At 48.9% G+C, this 19,070-nt stretch overlaps 3 protein-coding genes across 3 annotated transcripts; 2 read left to right on the plus strand and 1 right to left on the minus strand.

The window, feature by feature from the left end:
* Positions 1-246: 246 nt before the first annotated feature.
* Positions 247-1,173, minus strand: FPRO_08231 (putative aldehyde reductase 6; the record flags this gene model as incomplete). Its single annotated transcript, XM_031221876.1, has 1 exon — positions 247-1,173. The coding sequence occupies one exon, from the start codon at positions 1,171-1,173 to the stop codon at positions 247-249; it is 927 nt and encodes a 308-aa protein (XP_031087391.1).
* A 9,873-nt stretch (positions 1,174-11,046) lies between these two features.
* FPRO_08232 (uncharacterized protein) lies at positions 11,047-12,201 on the plus strand (the record flags this gene model as incomplete). Its single annotated transcript, XM_031221877.1, has 1 exon — positions 11,047-12,201. One exon carries the CDS (start codon positions 11,047-11,049, stop codon positions 12,199-12,201), a length of 1,155 nt encoding a protein of 384 aa, XP_031087392.1.
* A 2,600-nt stretch (positions 12,202-14,801) lies between these two features.
* On the plus strand, positions 14,802-18,937 carry FPRO_08233 (uncharacterized protein; the record flags this gene model as incomplete). The annotated part of the gene is made up of 10 exons (XM_031221878.1): positions 14,802-15,569; positions 15,667-16,886; positions 16,953-17,113; positions 17,164-17,194; positions 17,244-17,414; positions 17,464-17,794; positions 17,848-17,973; positions 18,067-18,211; positions 18,257-18,459; positions 18,509-18,937. 10 exons carry the CDS (start codon positions 14,802-14,804, stop codon positions 18,935-18,937), a joined length of 3,585 nt encoding a protein of 1,194 aa, XP_031087393.1.
* Between the last annotated feature and the right edge of the window lie 133 nt (positions 18,938-19,070).

The following is a 19,070-nucleotide window of genomic DNA, read 5'->3' on the forward strand; positions in this document are numbered from 1 at the left end:
TGCCTCAGGCAGAGACAATTGACAACCTCAGCCAACATCATTACATGTGCAAGTCAACTTCGCTACGATCACATAACAGAGAAAGACAAGAGTCAGGCTTGATCATCAATAACAAGTATATTCATGATTCGCTCAGTTCATTATATCCCATGTCCCAAAATTCCAGGCTAACATATTCCCAAAGAAAACATCATCTATATCCCAATTCTATCGGTTCTTTTTTTTGCTTTTGCTTTCATTCCCTCTTTACCACTTGATGACAGGGTTGGGGAAGTACTCGTTGATGAGCTCCATGTAGTAAGGCTTGAGCTTCTCAGCGTCGGGCACGCCGTCACTCTTGGAGTACAAGTCATAGGGGTTGAAGGCGTTGACAGCCTTGAGCATCTCATGATCCTTGTCGCACATGAGGTGGCGGTAAGCTCCCTCGCGGTGCCAGGGGTAGAAGGAGTGGTAGCGGATCATGGCGAGAGCCTCGTCAGGGAGAGTGGACTGGTCCTTGACGACGTGGTAGAGGTACTCGTCGTGACCCCATGAGAGCATGACGTTGTCGAGGCCACAGTTAGGAGAGTAGATACCGTACTTGGTGTTGAAGTCGGGGTTGGTAGCATCAGGGTTGCCCTCAACAAAGGTCTCGGGGTAGATGATCTTGTCGGAGAAAGCACAGCCAACGGGGAATGTGTCACCAACAACGTCCCACTGACCCTGGGTCTCGAGCTCGGGAAAGAAGAGCATAAGCTTGCCAAGGTCGTGGATGAGACCGGTCAACTGCATCCATCGAGGCTTGCCATCGCGGCGAATAGCCTCGGCAGACTGAAGAAGATGCTGGATCTGAGAGAGGGAAGTATCAGGGTCAGACTCATCAACAAGGGTGTTGAGCTTCTCCATGGCCTCCCAAATGGTCATCTCGGCACGAGGACGAGAGGCGTTGTAGAAGCGGTTGCGGGCAGCGAGGTTGTAGGCGACGGTCTGCTTGTGGTGCTGCTCGCGGTAGAAGTTCTTGACGCGGTCGGTGGCATCGGCGTATTGGCGGAAGGTGTTCTTGTCCTTCTCCTTGTCGAACTTGGATGTCTCGTCGTACTTGATCACGTTGACATCGTCGATCTTGTCAGAGAGGAGCTCGAGGGCTTGGCCATCATGGCTAGAGAAATCGTCAACGACCGCGCTGGGGGCCATTGTGAATGATGTGATGCGTATAAGTGAAGCGATGGGAGGTAGTATGAGGTAAGTTAGAGAGAAGAGTCTTGTGTTGCTCTCGAAGATTCAGTTGTAGTTCAGAGTGTGAGGATTATGATGAGGTTAGAGAATTGAATCCCAAAAGAGGTGAGAAGGATGGTCTTATGTAGTAGTTGATGTCAAAACTATCCTTCCTTACAAGTCAACCTCATATCGAGAAGTTTTCGCTTTGCCCGCCTACGCACACCATCAACGGATCCCTTCCCCTTCTTTTTCCCCGCATAATCAAACTTGAAGTCGGGTACATGACCAATCTGCGTCATGTGAGTGGGTGTTTTTGCTCTACAATTCTCGTCAAGTTTTCGAGACTTGGTCGAGATCTGGAGAATGGTGGAACTCTGCGGGCAGAGTTTCTAAGTCGAGAAAGACATATCGGGTTAGATCCGCCGGACCGACGCCACTGAGAACCCTGACTTCTCAGATTCTCTGTCAGTCATGGTTAGATCCGCCGGCTATAACTATTCTCGGCCGACAAAGAGACACCAAGGATAGCATCACGGCGGAGGCAGTGGAGATGTTGTCGACTTTTACCTCAAAATGCCACGTTAATTCATCTTGCTAATTTCTTTCTACGTCACGCGGGGGATTGACCGGGAAGATTGCCGGATCTAAAGACCCTTCGCAAACTCGGAGATTCTTGTTCAAAAATGTTCTAGACGCAGCCATCGCTCAGATCTCTGGGGCTTCATCTTGCGTGGTAACATGGGGATTATTGCTGAGCCCTGAATTAGACAAATACGGCAACACAGCCTCATGTGATCAATATCAGCATATCTAGTCGTCGAGGTAGAACAAGACAGGGCCACAATCTAGAAGTTTGTCTCTGACAATAGAGGCGAAGGCTGCTTCAATATTAACTGTTAACATGGGGAATACATTCGCCATCCAACACCTATCAGCATTAGAGGATTACAGCTTATGGTATTTTCTCCCACAAATTTCCCCATACGTGCGTCTTGATCTAGATTCATCTTCAAGAGAGGGCAAGCTGAGCCGGTCCGGGGTTGAGGTTGACGAGTTGTTTCCAATATGGTCCATTTTTAGATGTTCCCAAAATGGCTAAATTTCCCCGCGGCTCAACTCATGTTGTTCTAAGGTAGGCAATGGAATGGATGTCTTTGTCGTGGGAGATCAACTCGAAATCGGAGTCTGGCTACTGGTTCCTCGTCCTCGTGGTAATTTTGTCCGAGTGGGCTAAGAATTTAAGCGTCATACAGCGCATGACAGATCATGGATTCGGCGCTAAAAATTACTGGTCCCTGAGTCTATTTGGTTAGGTCCGGAGAGCTCGATTTCGAGGGATTGCCTTTTCAAGTAAGACCCTCCGATCATTGGGTCATTGTGCAGCTGCGACGAATCGTTGGTTATCAGCCTTATTCTTCTCTCTTGTCACCTGATCCAAACATTGTCCGTCGGGCTGCTTGACGAAATTCTGACTTATATCAGAGCATTCCGCAGAAATAATCCGAATAATATATCCTGTTATTCATATGCTCCGAGACCCTCACGTGGGTGAAATAGTTGATTGTCGGTTTTGTGCTAGAGCAAGAGAAGTGTCTTAAACACAATTGCACCTCTTTAGTCACCCAACCAGTCACTTATATCATGTGCAACTCACGCTTTCACTGTCAATCTTTGATGAACAGCCCTCTCTCTCTCGACGTTGACCTCTAACTGTCTATTGTGTCGTTCCAGCGAATGCTCGGGCTATCTGGCATCTGCAGTGGCTTAACCTACACCATTCTCTCTGAGTCCCAATACTGTGTTGCCTGCAATGCCTGCTGTATTTTCTACTGGCTCACCATAAGGACCTACTTTGCATTGAATTGAGGAATAATATGTATTTTGTGTGATATGCCGTGTATATCATAAATATACAGGGAAACATGGTATGTCCAAATGGATGTATTTCGGCTCAATTTAGCTGTAACCGTCAAAACCGCAATGGTTCCTCGACGTACATGGGAAATCTATCGATTATGTGAAGCAACATGCTCGTTATGTATTCCCACCAAAACAAGAATTAATATTATTGACATCGTGATGCCTTTAACGACATCTAATGACCTATATTCACAGAACGCGCAGCAACTCTAAGCTGGCCGTGGAGAATGGCATTGGAAGGCCGGCTCAAGATCCATAGGAATAACGCTCACACATGCCATTACTTGACATAGGGGCCAGAGTTTACGAGATGTACCTGTGTCATGTCTGGGTTCGTATATGTACAAGGCTAATGAATAGTGTTTCCATGTATATTGTGAGGGAATACGAAGTCTATCCACAATGCTTGAACATACACGTCCTTGTGCCCTGCGACTACCAGGTACACCTACGGATAACGAGACTGTTGGGGTTACCCTGTAGATTTATTTGGTACAACGGGTGCATCGTCATCACGCGATACTAAACTCGAATCTCAACTTCTGCAATTTAAATCTCCGTTGAGGCCGAGACTTTCAACAAAGTCTGTAGTCCTTGCAGGAAGAAAGAATAAAGGAAACTCGAGACAAAGTCAAAATGCAGATTGAGCAGGCTGTTGAAGACCGTGCTGTACGCGTATAAAAGCAAAGGCTTGAGAATGAAGCTGAGGAGACTTGACAAGGGTTGAAAAAGGAACAACACCCAGCAAATATTTGAAGAACACTATATATATGGCAAAATTTCAAATAAGAAATAGAAAAGAATGAGTAGAAGTGTCAGACATCAAGCCCATTCGAGTAATTAGTGAATGGCCTTGTAGGTTGAGGCGCCTGCTCATTCCGACCTTGCCAGTTCATCATGCCCTCAGACAAAGTCAAAGCCCAGTAAGATCCAGGGTATTTGGAATTAGTCGCAGGAAAAAGATCACAGGAAAGCTGTGACCTTGTCTTCATCCCCCAAAATTGGTCTGATAACTAGATAATATCAATGAGTGACTGGAGTGAATGCCGAGAGCTTCAACTTTTAAGAATGTGGGCATGCCTCGACTCCCTAATCTTTCAAGGAGAACTTCTGAGCCCTCAGTACCCGAAAGAGAATTAAAACGGGAGTTTAAAACTGCCTGATACGCTCCTCGGCATCTTTCCACGTCTTGTCCCTTGCAAGAAACCACAGGCGTTGGTGCTGCCCATCACGTCCTCCTGCATATGACTCAGAAACGGACTCGACCCGAGCCAGTCATGCAAGAAACGATCAAGATGTTTGATGTGCAGGATGAATTAAGTTTATCACCATTGTAGGCCATGTCTTCCAACGGGGAAGCAAGATGATGTCCACAGATATCCTTGTCTTCAACATAAGCGTCGTTGGCAGCATGTCAAAGCGGAACGTAACCCACAACGCATGAAACATGGCTGTCTTCACCAAAGTCTCGTTTTGATGCAAGACCCCGAAGTCGGCTATCGTCAACCGAGCTCGACAGGCCGGGGTCCCGGCCGCAATCTCGAGTCGCCTCAGACATCGGGGGGGTCCGGGCCTCGGAATCCACGATATCCACCGCAGCAGTTGTGACTACAAGTCAAACTCTCAAGGTGACATTCAAGGCTCTTCATATTCCGTGCGCTGATTTCCCGTGAAACTTTGATCGTCGTTAGAGTCGCGAGCAAGGGCGCGATCGATCGATGAAACTTCGGATGTTCAAGGAATCAACTGCAAGTTGCGAGTCAAGGGAGGGGGTTCGTTTGACGAGATAGTGTCATCTCAGATCGATTTGAGTCAAAGCAACTAATGCATGTTTCTAGGTGACAAGTTTGATACCGGGGGTTTTCAGAGGTCCAACCGCCAAACACCAACTCTGAAATACCTTGAATCCCTACCAAGATATAGACATCCCTGCAACAGGCATTGCTTCTCCGGCAGTACAGACACAAAGACACGAGAAATTAACAAAATCTAAGGCTCGAGAATAAGGCTGCACTTGAAACAGCAAGAAGTGTCCAAGCGTAAGGACCGGCCGTTTCGTGCCCAATGCTGTTTTGTACCTGAAAATAGCAATAGAAACAGTAGTAAAAGACGGGGGTTGGAGGCACATGATCCTGGTTGCTGATCGTCGTAAGTGGAATTCTACGGATATGGTTGGTTCAGTCTCGGAAACTCGGATAGCGTTCCATACCCTGTCAATGGCAGCAGCGGCATTGCCATTTAGTGATTACTACAGAGTTCATGGTAGCAGGCAAGCATCTGTGCATGTAGATCATGAAGGTTAAGCTTCTTGTCGAGATCCTTGAGCCTCTGAACAAGAGCCCGAGAGTATGTATGTGTATATGCATGTACCCCTGACTTCCTTGATAACTGAGTCTCAACCGGGTACTGCGCCCGTCGAGGTTATGATTCGTCGGTCCGGGATAAATCATATTGGTGGAACACAGCTGTGATCATCAAGGCGTCTTGTTCCGAATGTCTTGATACTATGATCAGAAGATGGGGCCTCTCCTCTCCCAACAGGTCCTGAAATCCACTCAGTTGCTGAGCGACAATGGTCGCTGGACGGCCTGGTTTATCTCTTTTTGAATATTTGCATATTCAGCCGTGGATCCGATATGTCACCCTGTCTGATGCGTTGCAGTTGCGCCAACCAGAGACTTGACTGGTGACACAAGCCGCGGCAACTCACTGAGGCTAGATTCAAGGAAGCCTGGCTTGGTGACCAAGATATAACTCATCGCGAAGAACTCCCTTTTCCATAAAACTGGTGTGGAGAGGACTTTGCGCTTTGACAATCGAGACCCACCTGCTGCTATCTTGTCGAGTTATATCCGTGTTTGTTTCACCCATGAGATGGGAATAAGCTGTTCTTTAGCGTAACTGCCGAGTAAAACGGCCGTTACTAAATGTGAAAATCAGGCCATATGCTGTACCCTGACCTGACTGCTTGGATCGTGGATGCACTCAAGCGCTTAGACGTTATCCAAAATAAACGCCTCAAGGAAAACTGCATCCGACGAAACCCTGAGTGCCTGACCTGGTCTGGGTCATCTGCTATCAAGGGCATTAATCTTGATGCCGCCTGGCCACTTTTGGCTTGGCCATCTTCACTAATCGGACTATCTGTAAATGGCCCAGATCTGGATCTCACCAGTTTAGTGGTTGGACTCTTCAAATTGCCTAACACAGACAGATCTGCTAAGGAGATCGTGAACAAAAATAACCGCTGGAATGAGTGTGATTGACAGTGACATTTGCTATGAATGGCGAGATACCAGCCAACATGCTAGACTTTGCAAGAGCTGTCTAGCAACCGGGAAAAAATGGTTCTTAGTGTGTGATTGCTTCAGGAAGACACTTTCGATACGTATGTAGTAATCTGCTGCGACTAAGAATCACATGCGCAAGTCGCAGCCACTTGCTATCGCACCTCTGTGATCAAGAGTCTTTGGGGTGGATTTCACGTAACGGTTTGTTGACAAGGGCTAGCCGGGTAGCCAGATCAGTAGGTTTAACCAACTTTGGAGGGGAATCGTTGTTGCGATGCTGGAGTACTTTTGGCTAGAGTCAGAGCATCCCACTTTGCAAGCAACTTCCCTGCAAAACTGCCTTGGAATATCCATATTCGTAAGGGGTCGACGAGGATACTGCTTTGTTTATCCATTAGCATGCATGCGTAGTATTGCCCGAGAATGGCTGAGCCCATACCCAAAACAGCGGCCAGGCCAAGAAGATGGTTGGTGATCAGATCAAGCCTCTCATCTGCCTGTGGCACGAGCTGCATGTGCATCTAACAGTGCAGCCCCTAGCCTCTTGTTAATAATCGATTTTCTGAGGGTGTGATGTCAAAGGCATCGAGTCCACGCAAGAGATGACAGGTGCCATTTTACTACCAGGGCACAGTGGTTAGCACAACACTCACCAGTCCATCAAAACCTTGTCGAGGAGGGGTTATCGTTGCGCCAATCCCCTACCCGTAGAGACAGCTAGGAACCACCCTCTTCAGGAACGTCTTGAACTGTGGGTAGCACAACGGGAGGGAATTTCGAGGTTCACGCCCTGTCTGCCTCGAGCACGAGATCCGTGCGCACATCCAGAAGTGTACATAAGTCTTGTTGTCTCTCTCCGCACTCTCGGGAACATCACTCTGATATAGCTCAACGCTCCTTAATAAACTAGGGTCTTGATGAATCCACAAAGCCTAGGCTTGAAATCCGTGGAAAGAGAGGACACGTTTTCTCTAGCAGATGCAAGCTGACTGGACACAACTGCGGAGATGCAATGGTCGGAGTTCTTGGGATGGCAGCATGGTAAGAAACCGCCCATATCTGCAGAAGAGGCTACAAGAAAAGCCCCCTCACCTGAAGAATTAGTCACAATATTGTCCTTATGATGAACGGTTTACGGGCTCCCTACCTGGAGGAGTTCTCCCGGCCGGGAAACTCGGACCCGCCAGGTAATCCATCCGAGCCTTACGGAGAATAACCATACAATGGGATGTCGTAATAATGATAGGAATGATCTTGGCTTTGAACCAGTTCCAGTCCGGTCCCCTGGAACTGTTCCTAGGTGCAATCCAGGGTCGGTTTCATGTCCAGAACAGCCACATAGCGTGGGTGCCACGGGTGTTGTTGTGCACAGGCGATGGGCTTGTGAACTTTGTCTTATCCAAGAGTTGCAGACTACTGTAGGTCGAAACTAAGCCGTTGTCGATTGCCTCTCCGATGCATTGCGGATCATTTCCCCGCCAACTCAGCCTGGCTTGACGTTGCATCCTTGAGCGGGGTTGGGGAGCAGGAGCTTATGCCCGACAGTGGCAGAGCGAATATCTATAGTGCAGTATTCGTAGCTGATGGAGGGGATCGCTGAAGCGGCGTCACATAGCCGTATTCTCTCTCTAGCGTAAAGTTGGCTCGATGGTGGTTGCTGGCGAAGCGAAGGAAATTGATGCTCTTGGCTTAGTTTCCTATCATTAGCTGAGACTCAAATGTAATTAGCGGCTCTTCAACACTCTCTCCGTCGGCGCCCTCCGATCCCAGTTGGTGATGTTCTGAAGACAGACTTCTCTCCACTTGCGGAGCAGAACGACATCCATCCTAGGAGCGGCAAGAAAACTTAGGACTTCTATCCTAGATGACGAAAATTCTCAGGTAACTCTAGCCTCAGATTAGTGGGCTCTTACTGATTTCATATTAGCATCTTCTCATAAAGTCTCGAGTTTTCTTGCTCCCTGAGGGCAATGCCCCGTAATATCTGTCTATTCCCGAAAGAGGATAGAAATCTTTGCGGGCGCCTGTCGATCCGGGAACACGAAGTGGGCTTTGAGCCAGGAGCCCGGTTAGCCTATTATGAATGCTTCATCTCAGTGGAAAGTACTTACCGACAAGGTCTGGCATTGCATGTACAGTATAGAACAGTAGGTAGCGCAGGAAACAGAAACTGCAGAGCTGTGCCTTAGCAAACCAAGGCAGAAGGAGACCATTTCGAGGAGAACTTCGTTCCTTCAATGGGGAAAGCTTGATGATGTTGCACTCGCTTACTTCGTAAAATATGGGTGTGGTCAGCCCATCTTGACTTGTGGCTACCTGAAATGCAAGAGCCACCAGGAAACGAACGAGTGGCATCTTGAGCGCATTCAATCGCTTATCCTCGAGACCTAACATCTTTGTCTTGACTGTTCCATTCCTGTATGTAAAGTTCTGCCGCCACGCATCAAGGTGCCGAGTGTCCGAGCTTCAAAGCCTCGTAAGGCGTGAAGAGAGCCATTCAACGCTCTGTCGATAAAGTGAAACGGGGATCAAGGGGCTGCAGCAGAGGTTCAACGGTTGCCCAGTTTCCAGGAACTCGGCAAACCTTGAATTCTGTGGCTCACTGGCGACGCAAGGCCTCGACTCAAAAGCGCCAAAAGCGCCACCAACGATCAACCTTGATCCTCGTTATGCATGCACCTTGCTGCTAGATGGACGGTGGCGCCAGTGCCGTATTGAACTGCCCAAGTACATTCATGATCGATTCGGAAGTGAGCTTATCGAAATCCAGGATCACTAGCCACCCATAAATCTGGCATCGAGGCTCCAACGCACCGAAGCAGTCAGTTATCAGGATCGGCAGTACTGAGTACAGCCCTTGAAGATACGCCCAAGCAACGGCAGTTGTATCAGGGGCCAAATTATGCTGTCGATTGGTATTCGATTGTTTATACACCCGCACCTGGTGGACATTCGACCATCGTAGACTCCATCAGCTTGACGATAATCAACCCCGCAGATACGGAGTACTTCATCAAGTCTCACATCAATCACTTTGCGTAACTGAGCCACAGGCTTATTCTGCGCCATGCCGAACAGGTCCTAACCGACCTTGAATCTGATGCCTTAGTTCATCGCTGCCGTTGGAAAGCTTGTTGATCATCTCACCTACTGGTTCGTTGCTCAGGATGAACTAAAAAGATATGTTCATATCCTGCTAGCATTGAAGTTCTTGACCAGTTTCGCTTGAGCTTAGTCCCTTGTCTAGCCCCAAAGTTTGCCCATCTCGGATGCAGGAAGACATGGGCCGGGCCTGGGGTCCATGTAGCTTGCCAAGGATCAAGCTTTCTTTCCGATGCAGTGTTGCTTTCGTTCGTGAGTCTTCGGCCGAGTTGTTGTGACCCAACATCCAGGCCGCTTGGGCTCGGCCGCTGTCGGCTTGCCATGCAATGTAGCATCCTTCGACCATCGCCATGAAAGTATTGCATAAGCAGCGATCGTCTTTTAGGCCTGTTGGCGTGATTGAGTCTAGATCAATCATGCCCAGCAATTGGCTTACGACGCTGGGCTGCCGCTTCTTTAAACAGAGGTTAGAACAACCCTCGGAATTCACCGTTTCCTCTCATTTTGATAAGTGCCACACCAGCTGGGGAAGAGGTATTGCCACATCAAGAGTTGAACCTCTGATATTTTCCCTTTCATTTTGGATTGGGTTTGCCAGGTCCAGAATATGCAGATGATGTGGCTTCTGATGGTGGCCGAAACTATTGAGACCTGGCCGAGTCTCGTCTGAAGGAAATGCTAGCATCTCTTCCAGGAGTATGGGAATTCAAACGCCACCGTGCCTGCTTCCAGGTACAACGGTTTGCACACCTCCGTGCTTTGTTCGAAGCCCATGGAATTCAGGACGAAACGAGACGGATGGCGGAGTCTTGGGCATATCACGACCTGTGTCCCCCGTTAGCCTTGAGACTTGATTGATGTGTTATTACACGAGGGCGTCCAAGTCAATGCACATTCTGCGGACCTGTAGGAAGCTGATGCAGAACTCGGCATCTCTGAGTAGACACGGACTAAGATTATCATCCGAGAGGAGTCCGGGCCAATAAGATGGAAGATATCTAAGGGCTTGAGGGGCTTGTTGCTGGCCCCGGCACGCCGCAGAAGCAGTGGCAGGCGTTGTCTAAAGCTCTCCCACTTTGATCGAAAGTCTATTTTCCCCTCACGGCCTTGCCTGGACTATGCCGCCCTCTGCTTCAGCACTAATCAGGTGTGCTGGTATAATGTGGCTGCACTGGGGTGAGAGAGCTGCCGTGCATATTTGATGGACCTGGTTCCCTGGAGGACTGTTGAGTACAACGTACTGTTTCGTAAGACCTAGAGTAAAGACGTTCCGATCATACTTATCATATATTGAGTGAACCCCCCGTCTTTCAGTCGTTATTCGCTTGTTCTCCTCCTCTTTGATCTCTTTATGTCAATACGGAAAACACAGTATTGTTCTCTGTCTTGCTGTATCAGCAGCTAAATCCAATTGACCAAGGGCTGACCAACCGTTCAACTTCTACTTCGACCTTTGGCGTTTCTATCTTACTTTGCCGAGCAACCCGATATAAGAATATACTGTAATCTGTTCGACAGGACAGACTGCAAGACTCCAATGGCTGCCTTTATACACTCTTATCCTCACCACATGGAACCTCCATTTGGAAATCCCATGAACATCATGACCGCAACCCCATCACCAGGGTGTATTATGACCCCTTCTCCATATTATACTAGAACACCATCGCCCACAAGTCGAGGAACCATGGGATACCAGCCTGTCCCTGCTCAAGTTCAAGACCCCTCCTTCTTTGAAGAGGCCATAGGTAGTTCCCCTCACCCACAAGAACTGGCACTCGGCTTCATGCAAGCACCATTCCAGTATAACCCGGCATCCAATGCACCTAGTGGGCCCTTTCCTTTTTTGCCTACATTGCCAAGTAGCGAGCTCGAGCAGAGGCCTACCCGCCGGGCTCGAAACCGAAAACCGTCCCAGTTAAGCTTCGTCACCCCCAAAGAAGATAGTGGCACGGGAGCTGTGCCCAGTTCTCCAAAGCAGAAGAAGCGAGGCCGCAAGCCCAAAGGAGGAGCCAAGGAGTCAGGGAAGTTTCATCAGGAGATTGAGCTTGATGAGGACGACCTTCCCAAAGACCCTCGACGTCGACGTATTCTTGAACGCAACAGGATAGCCGCGACCAAGTGTCGTCTTCGGAAACGAGACGAAGCATCCGCCCTTGCTTCCCAGGAACAAGCCATGGAAGACCAGAACCGGTATCTTTCCTCATGCTTCGACTCATTGACAGCTGAGATATATCACCTGAAAACGCAACTATTGCAACACACAGACTGCAACTGTGTACTGATTCAAAAATATATCGCCAATGAAGCCAAGAAGACAGTTGATGGCCTGCTTTCTTGCTCATCAGCCTTCCAGCCCGACAATGACCCCATGACCCCATATCGTCGAGGTTCATGCAATAGCGGCACCAGCCCCACTGAATCCCTGGGTGTGCCTACTCCAGAGTTTGAAGGAGTCTCGCCAGCCTGGTCACAGCCTTTCCAAACAGGCCATGCTTCATCATCAGAGGTTGGAGAGGAACTCTTCGAGATGCCAATGAACCCTTATCGCAAAGGGTCAATCCAGATGCAGAGTCAACCGCTCACCAGCATAGCACCACTGCATCATCCCGAATCCGAGATATATGCCGGTATGGGGCCTCCACCCCAGCATGTGGATGGTATCAGTTGGAATCCTTCGTGGGGATTTTAGTAACGAGGCTATGATCCTGTACCTCTGCCTTGGGTATTGCGATCATGTAGCTTGGTTGAGACTTTCGAAAGCGACGGAGGAAAAAGCTATTCTGTACATACGATCATGGGTGAAGGCGTTTTGGCTTGGGGGTGACATGTTGCGAGCGTTCTGCATCAAGGGAGGTTAGCCAGTATCTTTTTATATTATCCACCAATCCAGAAGTCGAGATCAACTGTTAATTTATTGAAATGCAAAGAGGGGTGAGATCCTATCAACCGAACCAGCTGGCTGTGATCTGCTCGTCGTGTTTATCTTCTCATGTTTTCAAAGCTCAATGGCTGTAGGCACTCTCCTTCCTTCAGCATAAAACGTTGTAGTATATCCATTGCTTGCTGAACTCATGTTAAATGAAGCAGTGGCTATTAGGTGATGCAGACGTGACCCACTAAGTTCCGGGCTTCGCTGGAGTTTTCACACATCAGAACATTGTGAGCGTGTCAAATGCCTACATGCGAGGTGGATCACCGTTGTTCCAGATCGAAGAGTGTGGGGTGATCCAGATCTCATGTTTCCCCTGCAGCTAATCGAACGTCTGCATTAGAGCATGCCGAATGTGGTGATGGCATTGGAGTGACCCACTAAGTTGATGGGCCAATTCTCAATCGCCACCGTGAACTTGCACGTCATGGTATTGAATGAGGTGATTCGTGTCAATCTGGTTGGAGAGCAGGGTTGAAGAAACTGGGCTGATGGAAAATACTCAACGCCAAGTTTGAACAAGTCGAATGAACAAAATGAAATCCATGTCCCCCTTCCTGAGGTACCTGAAATGACGAACGGACTTTCAGGGATCAGTGTTGCAATTTCAGATCTATCTGTTTTGATTTGGCCTGGCTCGACACGGACAAAGCATAGTTCGATATTTGAGGTCTCGTAGTATAATCGCACAGCTCTGGAGAAAGCAAGATGTTACGGCAATGATACGGCTTGATAAGAGTGCGCAACTGTTTGAGCTCGAGTCCGGCGGTATGAGTTGGCAGGAGGCTCTAGAAAAGTCCGCAGACATATGGCCAAGTTGTTGTAGAGTATCTTGAGTCTGGGTTGAGCCTCGGCTAGGACTGGGGCTGGGGCTGCAGCAGGGGGGAATGCAGGTTCTTGAAGATCTCCCCAGCGGTCGGTAATTCAGCGGTGACAGCATCACGTTTCCTTGTAACATCGCTGCCGGCCGTGAACCAGGGGTCCCATTCCACGAGGCGATCCCAAGTCGTTGAGGACTGGCTATACACCAATCAGCCTTTGCAAGGCGCACGAACCGGTGAAGATGGCCAGACTGGAGTGGGTATGGCCCATAAGGATAGCTTCGTAACGACTAATGTACCCTTGTCGCAAGTGAAGGAAGTATGCCCCTTTGAGAAGTTGAGCCACATCGAACTTTGCCCTGATTATATTTCAAGCTGGATGATTCTGCAAACGCTAGGGTTCCTTCTTTCATATTCTTTACTTGCAAGTCGGCATTCGAAAAGCTTCTCAGTTCCGCGAGAAATCGAGTTGGAGTTGCCCGCGACTTCCCAAATTTAGCAGAGACTCTGACAGGCATCATCATATAAGGTATTCACTGCCTCAGGGCAAGAAAATTCCCCGACGCCCCATCAATAAACATCCGCTGGGCCTTTTCATTAAATATCGAGGCACCAGTGCTGCTAGATGCCGCTTTGAAGTTTTTCTCGAGGCCGGGCTTCAATAACAAGCGCATTAGTCGGGGGAGTCTTTAGGCGAAGTAAAAATCGCCAAGCTCGCCAGAGGGAAAGCGCCTACCTATCCACATTCCCTTGTGGAAAGCAGACATCACCATTGTGTCCTCGTGACTCAATTGATTGCAAGGAAAGCATTGGAAATACATGCTTCATCGCACGTTGTCACCGAAAGAATTGGACGGATCTCGCTTCAGACTTACCGACGTTTGGATGAGCGCGTGAGAAAGAAGACTTTTTCACCGCTGACGACTACCTCACCTCACCTGAGGTTAAAGTGTCTTGTACTACTTGAGCCACCTAGGTACAGACGGGACGGGACAGGCCAACCTGGAACATCCGACCGCGCATCGCACCTTCCCGCATATCAGACAGACCAAGACATTTTGGTAATCACAACCTGAAGCAGCTGACTTGCCTGATTGCTCGTACCTTGTTTAGGTAACTCTAGGAAAGAAAGAAGCAGCCCAGTGCGAACGCAAACACGCAGGAGAGATCCCGTTTGTTACGTTCCACCGCATTTTGTGATCCTCAACTCTTGGCCTTAAACTGAACTTCTACGTCCTCAAATTCCTCTTCAACGCCGGTTCCCGTTATCAGTATTACATCCCGGTTACGACCGGTGAGTGCAATCGTTGTTACGGCGGATCGAGAGGTTGCCCTTTTCCCCGTTTCTTGTCATTCGCTATCCCCAAGGATACTTCATACACTCTTTCTTGGCCGCTTTCTGCTACCTTATCTTGCTTTCAGGTTGCCAGCTTCACCACTTAATTGAAATCTCACTCATTGGTCCAGTCGACTTTATCTGGAATCTTCAGAGATTCATCCTCCCCATCGATGCAAATGCTCGATCCAAACTTAGTCACTATGGCGGCCAACTCACCCGCGAAAACCGCCTTGGTATTCCTGTACTACTTGTACCCAGCTCTCGTTTTCATCTACTTTTTCTTCGCCTCACTCGTTTCAGCCTGTACAGTACACTCTTCTGGCAAAGATGAGCGAAAGAAGAAGTGTCCCAGCCGACGGTTGACACTCGTCTTCTACCTCCTGTGCATCCTGACATACACTACTCAGTTGTTGCTGCTTGGTGCCCAGGCAATCCTCTCACAGAGCTGGCCAACAGAGGATCATATCATCATTGGGCATCTGGCTTGCATTCTGGCGTTCGGAATCCAACTGAGTCGCTGCCTCGACACTGACGAGGGCCCCTTCTATCCTTTCATCGGGTCTTGGTTGCTTGGCCTGTCTTTTGATATTGCAATCGCTGTACTGTCTGCTATTTTGGGACTGTTCTCCCCGTTCGATGTCTTCAGTATCCTTGCAAGCGTTAGCATCAGCATTCGTTGCTTGTCTTTCATATCACTCGCTAGTTTGTTCGCTGTTGGCTTTCCTGCAAAATCGAAATACGATGAAGAGCAGGAACCATTGTTGCCCAAAGTTACAACTACGTCACCTGATAGTCCGACCAGTCAGGAATCTGGGTATGGGTCGACACTCCAGGCCGAGGAAGAAGAAGAAGAAGAAGAAGAGGCCCCGGAGTATAGTTGGGAACGCAGAGAGAGAGAGGCCAAAGAGGCTATGAAGAAGAGGCTCGAGGAAGGTGGAAACTGGTTTGAGTACGCCAAAGGCTTCAAGGTAAGTAAAGAATGCTTGCACTTATTCACCAACTGAGCCCCCCAACTGATACCACTGCTAATGACCGTGTGAGGTCATTGCGCTAACTCATAACAAGATTCTTTTCCCATACGTCTGGCCTGTCGGTAATGTTGGCCTGCAACTTCGTGCTGCGGCCGTGTGCCTATGCCTGTTTGCATCCAATGCTCTTCACCTACTCATCCCCCGCCAGACAGGCATTATCATGGACAGCCTGAATGGTTCCGGCAACAGCAATCCGTGGATCTCAGTTCTTGTATTTGCTGCCCTCCGCTTAGCCGCTTCTGAGTCGGGTATCGAGCTAGTTCGTCAGTGGCTCTGGGTTCCTGTTAAGTACTATTCCCACGACGCATTGACACGAGCAGCCTACTCGCACATGATGCATCTTTCAGCAGACTTCCACGACTCAAAAAGCTCATCAGACATGATGATGGCGATCTATGGAGGCAGTGCGGTTTCTAATGTTATTGAGAACGTCTTGCTCTATGCCGTGCCCATGCTCATTGATATGGGAGTGGCTATTGTCTACCTTTCAATCACCTTTGGGCCCTACGAAGGACTTATTACCGTGGCTACCGGTGTATTTTTCCTTCTTATTGCTAGCAGACTTGTTGCTAACTCCAAAGCTGCAAGTCGAAACCGTGTCAATGCACTATATGAAGAACACTATGTGCGCCAGTCTGGCTTCCTTGGGTGGCAGACAGTTAGTGCATTCAATCAGATCGGTTACGAAGACAATCGGCACGCCAATGCAGTCACAAATCGTTGGCTTAGAGAGCAGCAATATGTGCTTGGGTGGTATATCTCAATCGGATTTCAAACCCTGGTCCTGACATCTGGTCTTCTTGCGAGCGCATTTCTGGCAGTCTACCGTATCAGAGCAGGCCACGCAACACCTGGACAGTTTGCAATGCTTTTGATGTATTGGGCGCAATTGACATCACCGCTTCAGTTTTTTGCGAAGTTGGGAAAGAATGTAAGTGATGATTTCATCGATGCCGAGCGCCTGCTGGACATCATGAGAACCCAGCCATCAGTTGAAAACCAGAAGGGGGCTAGACCGTTGAAGTTCGTAGCTGGGGAGGTTGAGTTTGAGCGGGTTTCTTTTAGTTACGACAAGAAGAAGGGTATCATCAAGGATGTCAGCTTCCACGTTCCTGCTGGCCAGACAGTCGCTTTCGTGGGCGCTACGGGAGCAGGAAAATCCACACTCATCAAACTCCTTGATCGGTTTTACGATGTGGGCGATGGCCGTATTTGCATTGATGGTCAAGACATTCGGGATGTTGATCTGTTCAGGTAAGACCTTATCAGAACCAATGGGCACTTAAACACTTGACACTTAGCACTAACACAAACAACTAGCCTTCGCGATCGAATTGGAGTCGTTCCTCAGAATCCAATTCTGTTTGACGACACGATTATGAACAATGTACGATATGGAAGGATAACCGCGACCGATGAGGAAGTGTTTGAAGCATGCCATGCCGCTTGCATTCATGATAAGATCAAAGGCTTCACTCATGGTATGGGAACAGCCCTGAGATACCTATCAAACAATTGCTAACCTCGACAGGATACAAGACACGGGTTGGAGAGCGCGGCGTGTAAGTGAACCTTGAATATCACTATATAATTCTAGGCTGACTTAAATAGGAAACTGTCTGGCGGTGAGCTTCAGCGAATTGCAATTGCTCGAGCAATGTTGAAGAAGCCGGACATTGTTCTGCTCGATGAAGCCACCAGTGCGGTTGATACGGATACAGAGCAACAGATTCAGATATCTTTCAAGAGGCTGTGCCAGGGCCGAACTACGTTCATCGTCGCGTAAGTTTATACCTTGTCAGTGCCTTTCAGATTACGCTAATCCACAAAGCCACCGTCTTTCAACGATTATGAACGCAGACCGGATTATTGTAGTTGAAAATGGCGAGATACTTGAGCAGGGGAACCACGACGAATTGATCGTGGCTGGTGGGAGATACGCCGATCTTTGGTCAAAGCAGGTCTTTGTGCGAACAAAGGAGGAAGACGCTGATGCCTCGACTGGCCAAGCAGGATTTGTTAACGACCTATCCTCAGAACAGACCAGAACCGAACTATCAAAAGTCAACAAGCCGACAACAGCAACCAACGAACAACCAAAGTCATCCGAAGCCAGAGCTAGCGCAGAGGATGCTCTCGTTACCCAAGGTCGCAAGCAAGAGGTAGTTTCAGCCGAAGATAAATAGTCTTTGGTGATTCTAACCCTTACTTGCAGGGAACCCGGTTGAATCCTGTTGCCGCTACATTTACCCCTCGCAGGTTGGCCAAGATCGTGAAATCCATGGAGACCGGGACCTCCGAGGCATCGACCAGCTCCATCACTCAAGATGGATTGATAAATGTGAGCTCACAAACGAGCCGACAGTGGTCTGACGAGGTTGCCGAACAAGATGAGAAGACCTTGAAGACGACAGCCGTGACTGGCCGGCCATAGGAGGGTCGACCCATTACGAGTAGCGGTGACACTACAACGCAAACCACGGACTCCAGAGAGAAAAAGAGAGCATTTATGGCAGCCGTTGACCGTGCTCTTAAAAGCAAACAAGCGAAAGAATTTGACGAAGCAAAAGTCTCGGAGCGTAAGCACAAAGTACCAAGTTGCTGTACTCCGCTGACTCTCCAAGCTTTGGTCAAATGTGGAGATGAGGCTGAAGGGGTGACTAAGGAAGGAGACGTGGCAGAGAGTCAAACTTTTGAATACAAGCTGCCGTACTATTCTCGTCGTGCTCAGTCGAAGAGCGAACCATCTCAAGCATCTCGGGGCTCTGACGGAGCCGACGTGGACAACGAGCTCCCCCTCTCGTCGACAGGGAAGCAGGTGTCTCCAGTAAGTGTTGAGTAAAATGTATCATGGTCCTTGTAACTAAAGTAGGAAGCATCGTCGAGTTACACTGCCTCCTATGAAGGCGAGTGCAGGATCCCAAATTCCTGTTGCCACCGAGAATAACCAAGCGGTGTCTTCAGTTTCTCAGACAGCGAAGGTCCGAGATAGCACCATCGATCGATGCTTCAACAAGCAAAGCGCTCAACAAATAGTGGAACCGACCATGCCAGGTCGAAGCGCGACATTGCCATCATCAAATGATAAAGATCCACAAGGCGAAGATGGGGTGACTACAGGCACAAACACCACGGACGGTCTCAAGCACGGCAACAATGAAATCTCGGAACCCAGAGAAAACCCCATCAGTTCCACCCCACGTCGTGGTGGCCGCGGTGGTCGACGAGGACGATCCCCTTGGTACCGTGGCCGACATGGCAGAGGAGGTTATCGTGGAAGCCCACAGGGCAGACAAGCAGCATGAAGCGTGCTGCCACATACACAATATCGCGCTATAGAAATAATTCATGACATGATAAATCCAGGGCAGAGGTATAAAGGAGAATAACGAGCCGGGAGAGGAGGCTCTTGCATGTATCAACATTACGAGTCTATGA

This window comes from Fusarium proliferatum (genome assembly GCF_900067095.1).
Source record: "Fusarium proliferatum ET1 genome assembly, contig: FPRO_scaffold011, whole genome shotgun sequence".
NCBI lineage: Eukaryota > Fungi > Ascomycota > Sordariomycetes > Hypocreales > Nectriaceae > Fusarium > Fusarium proliferatum.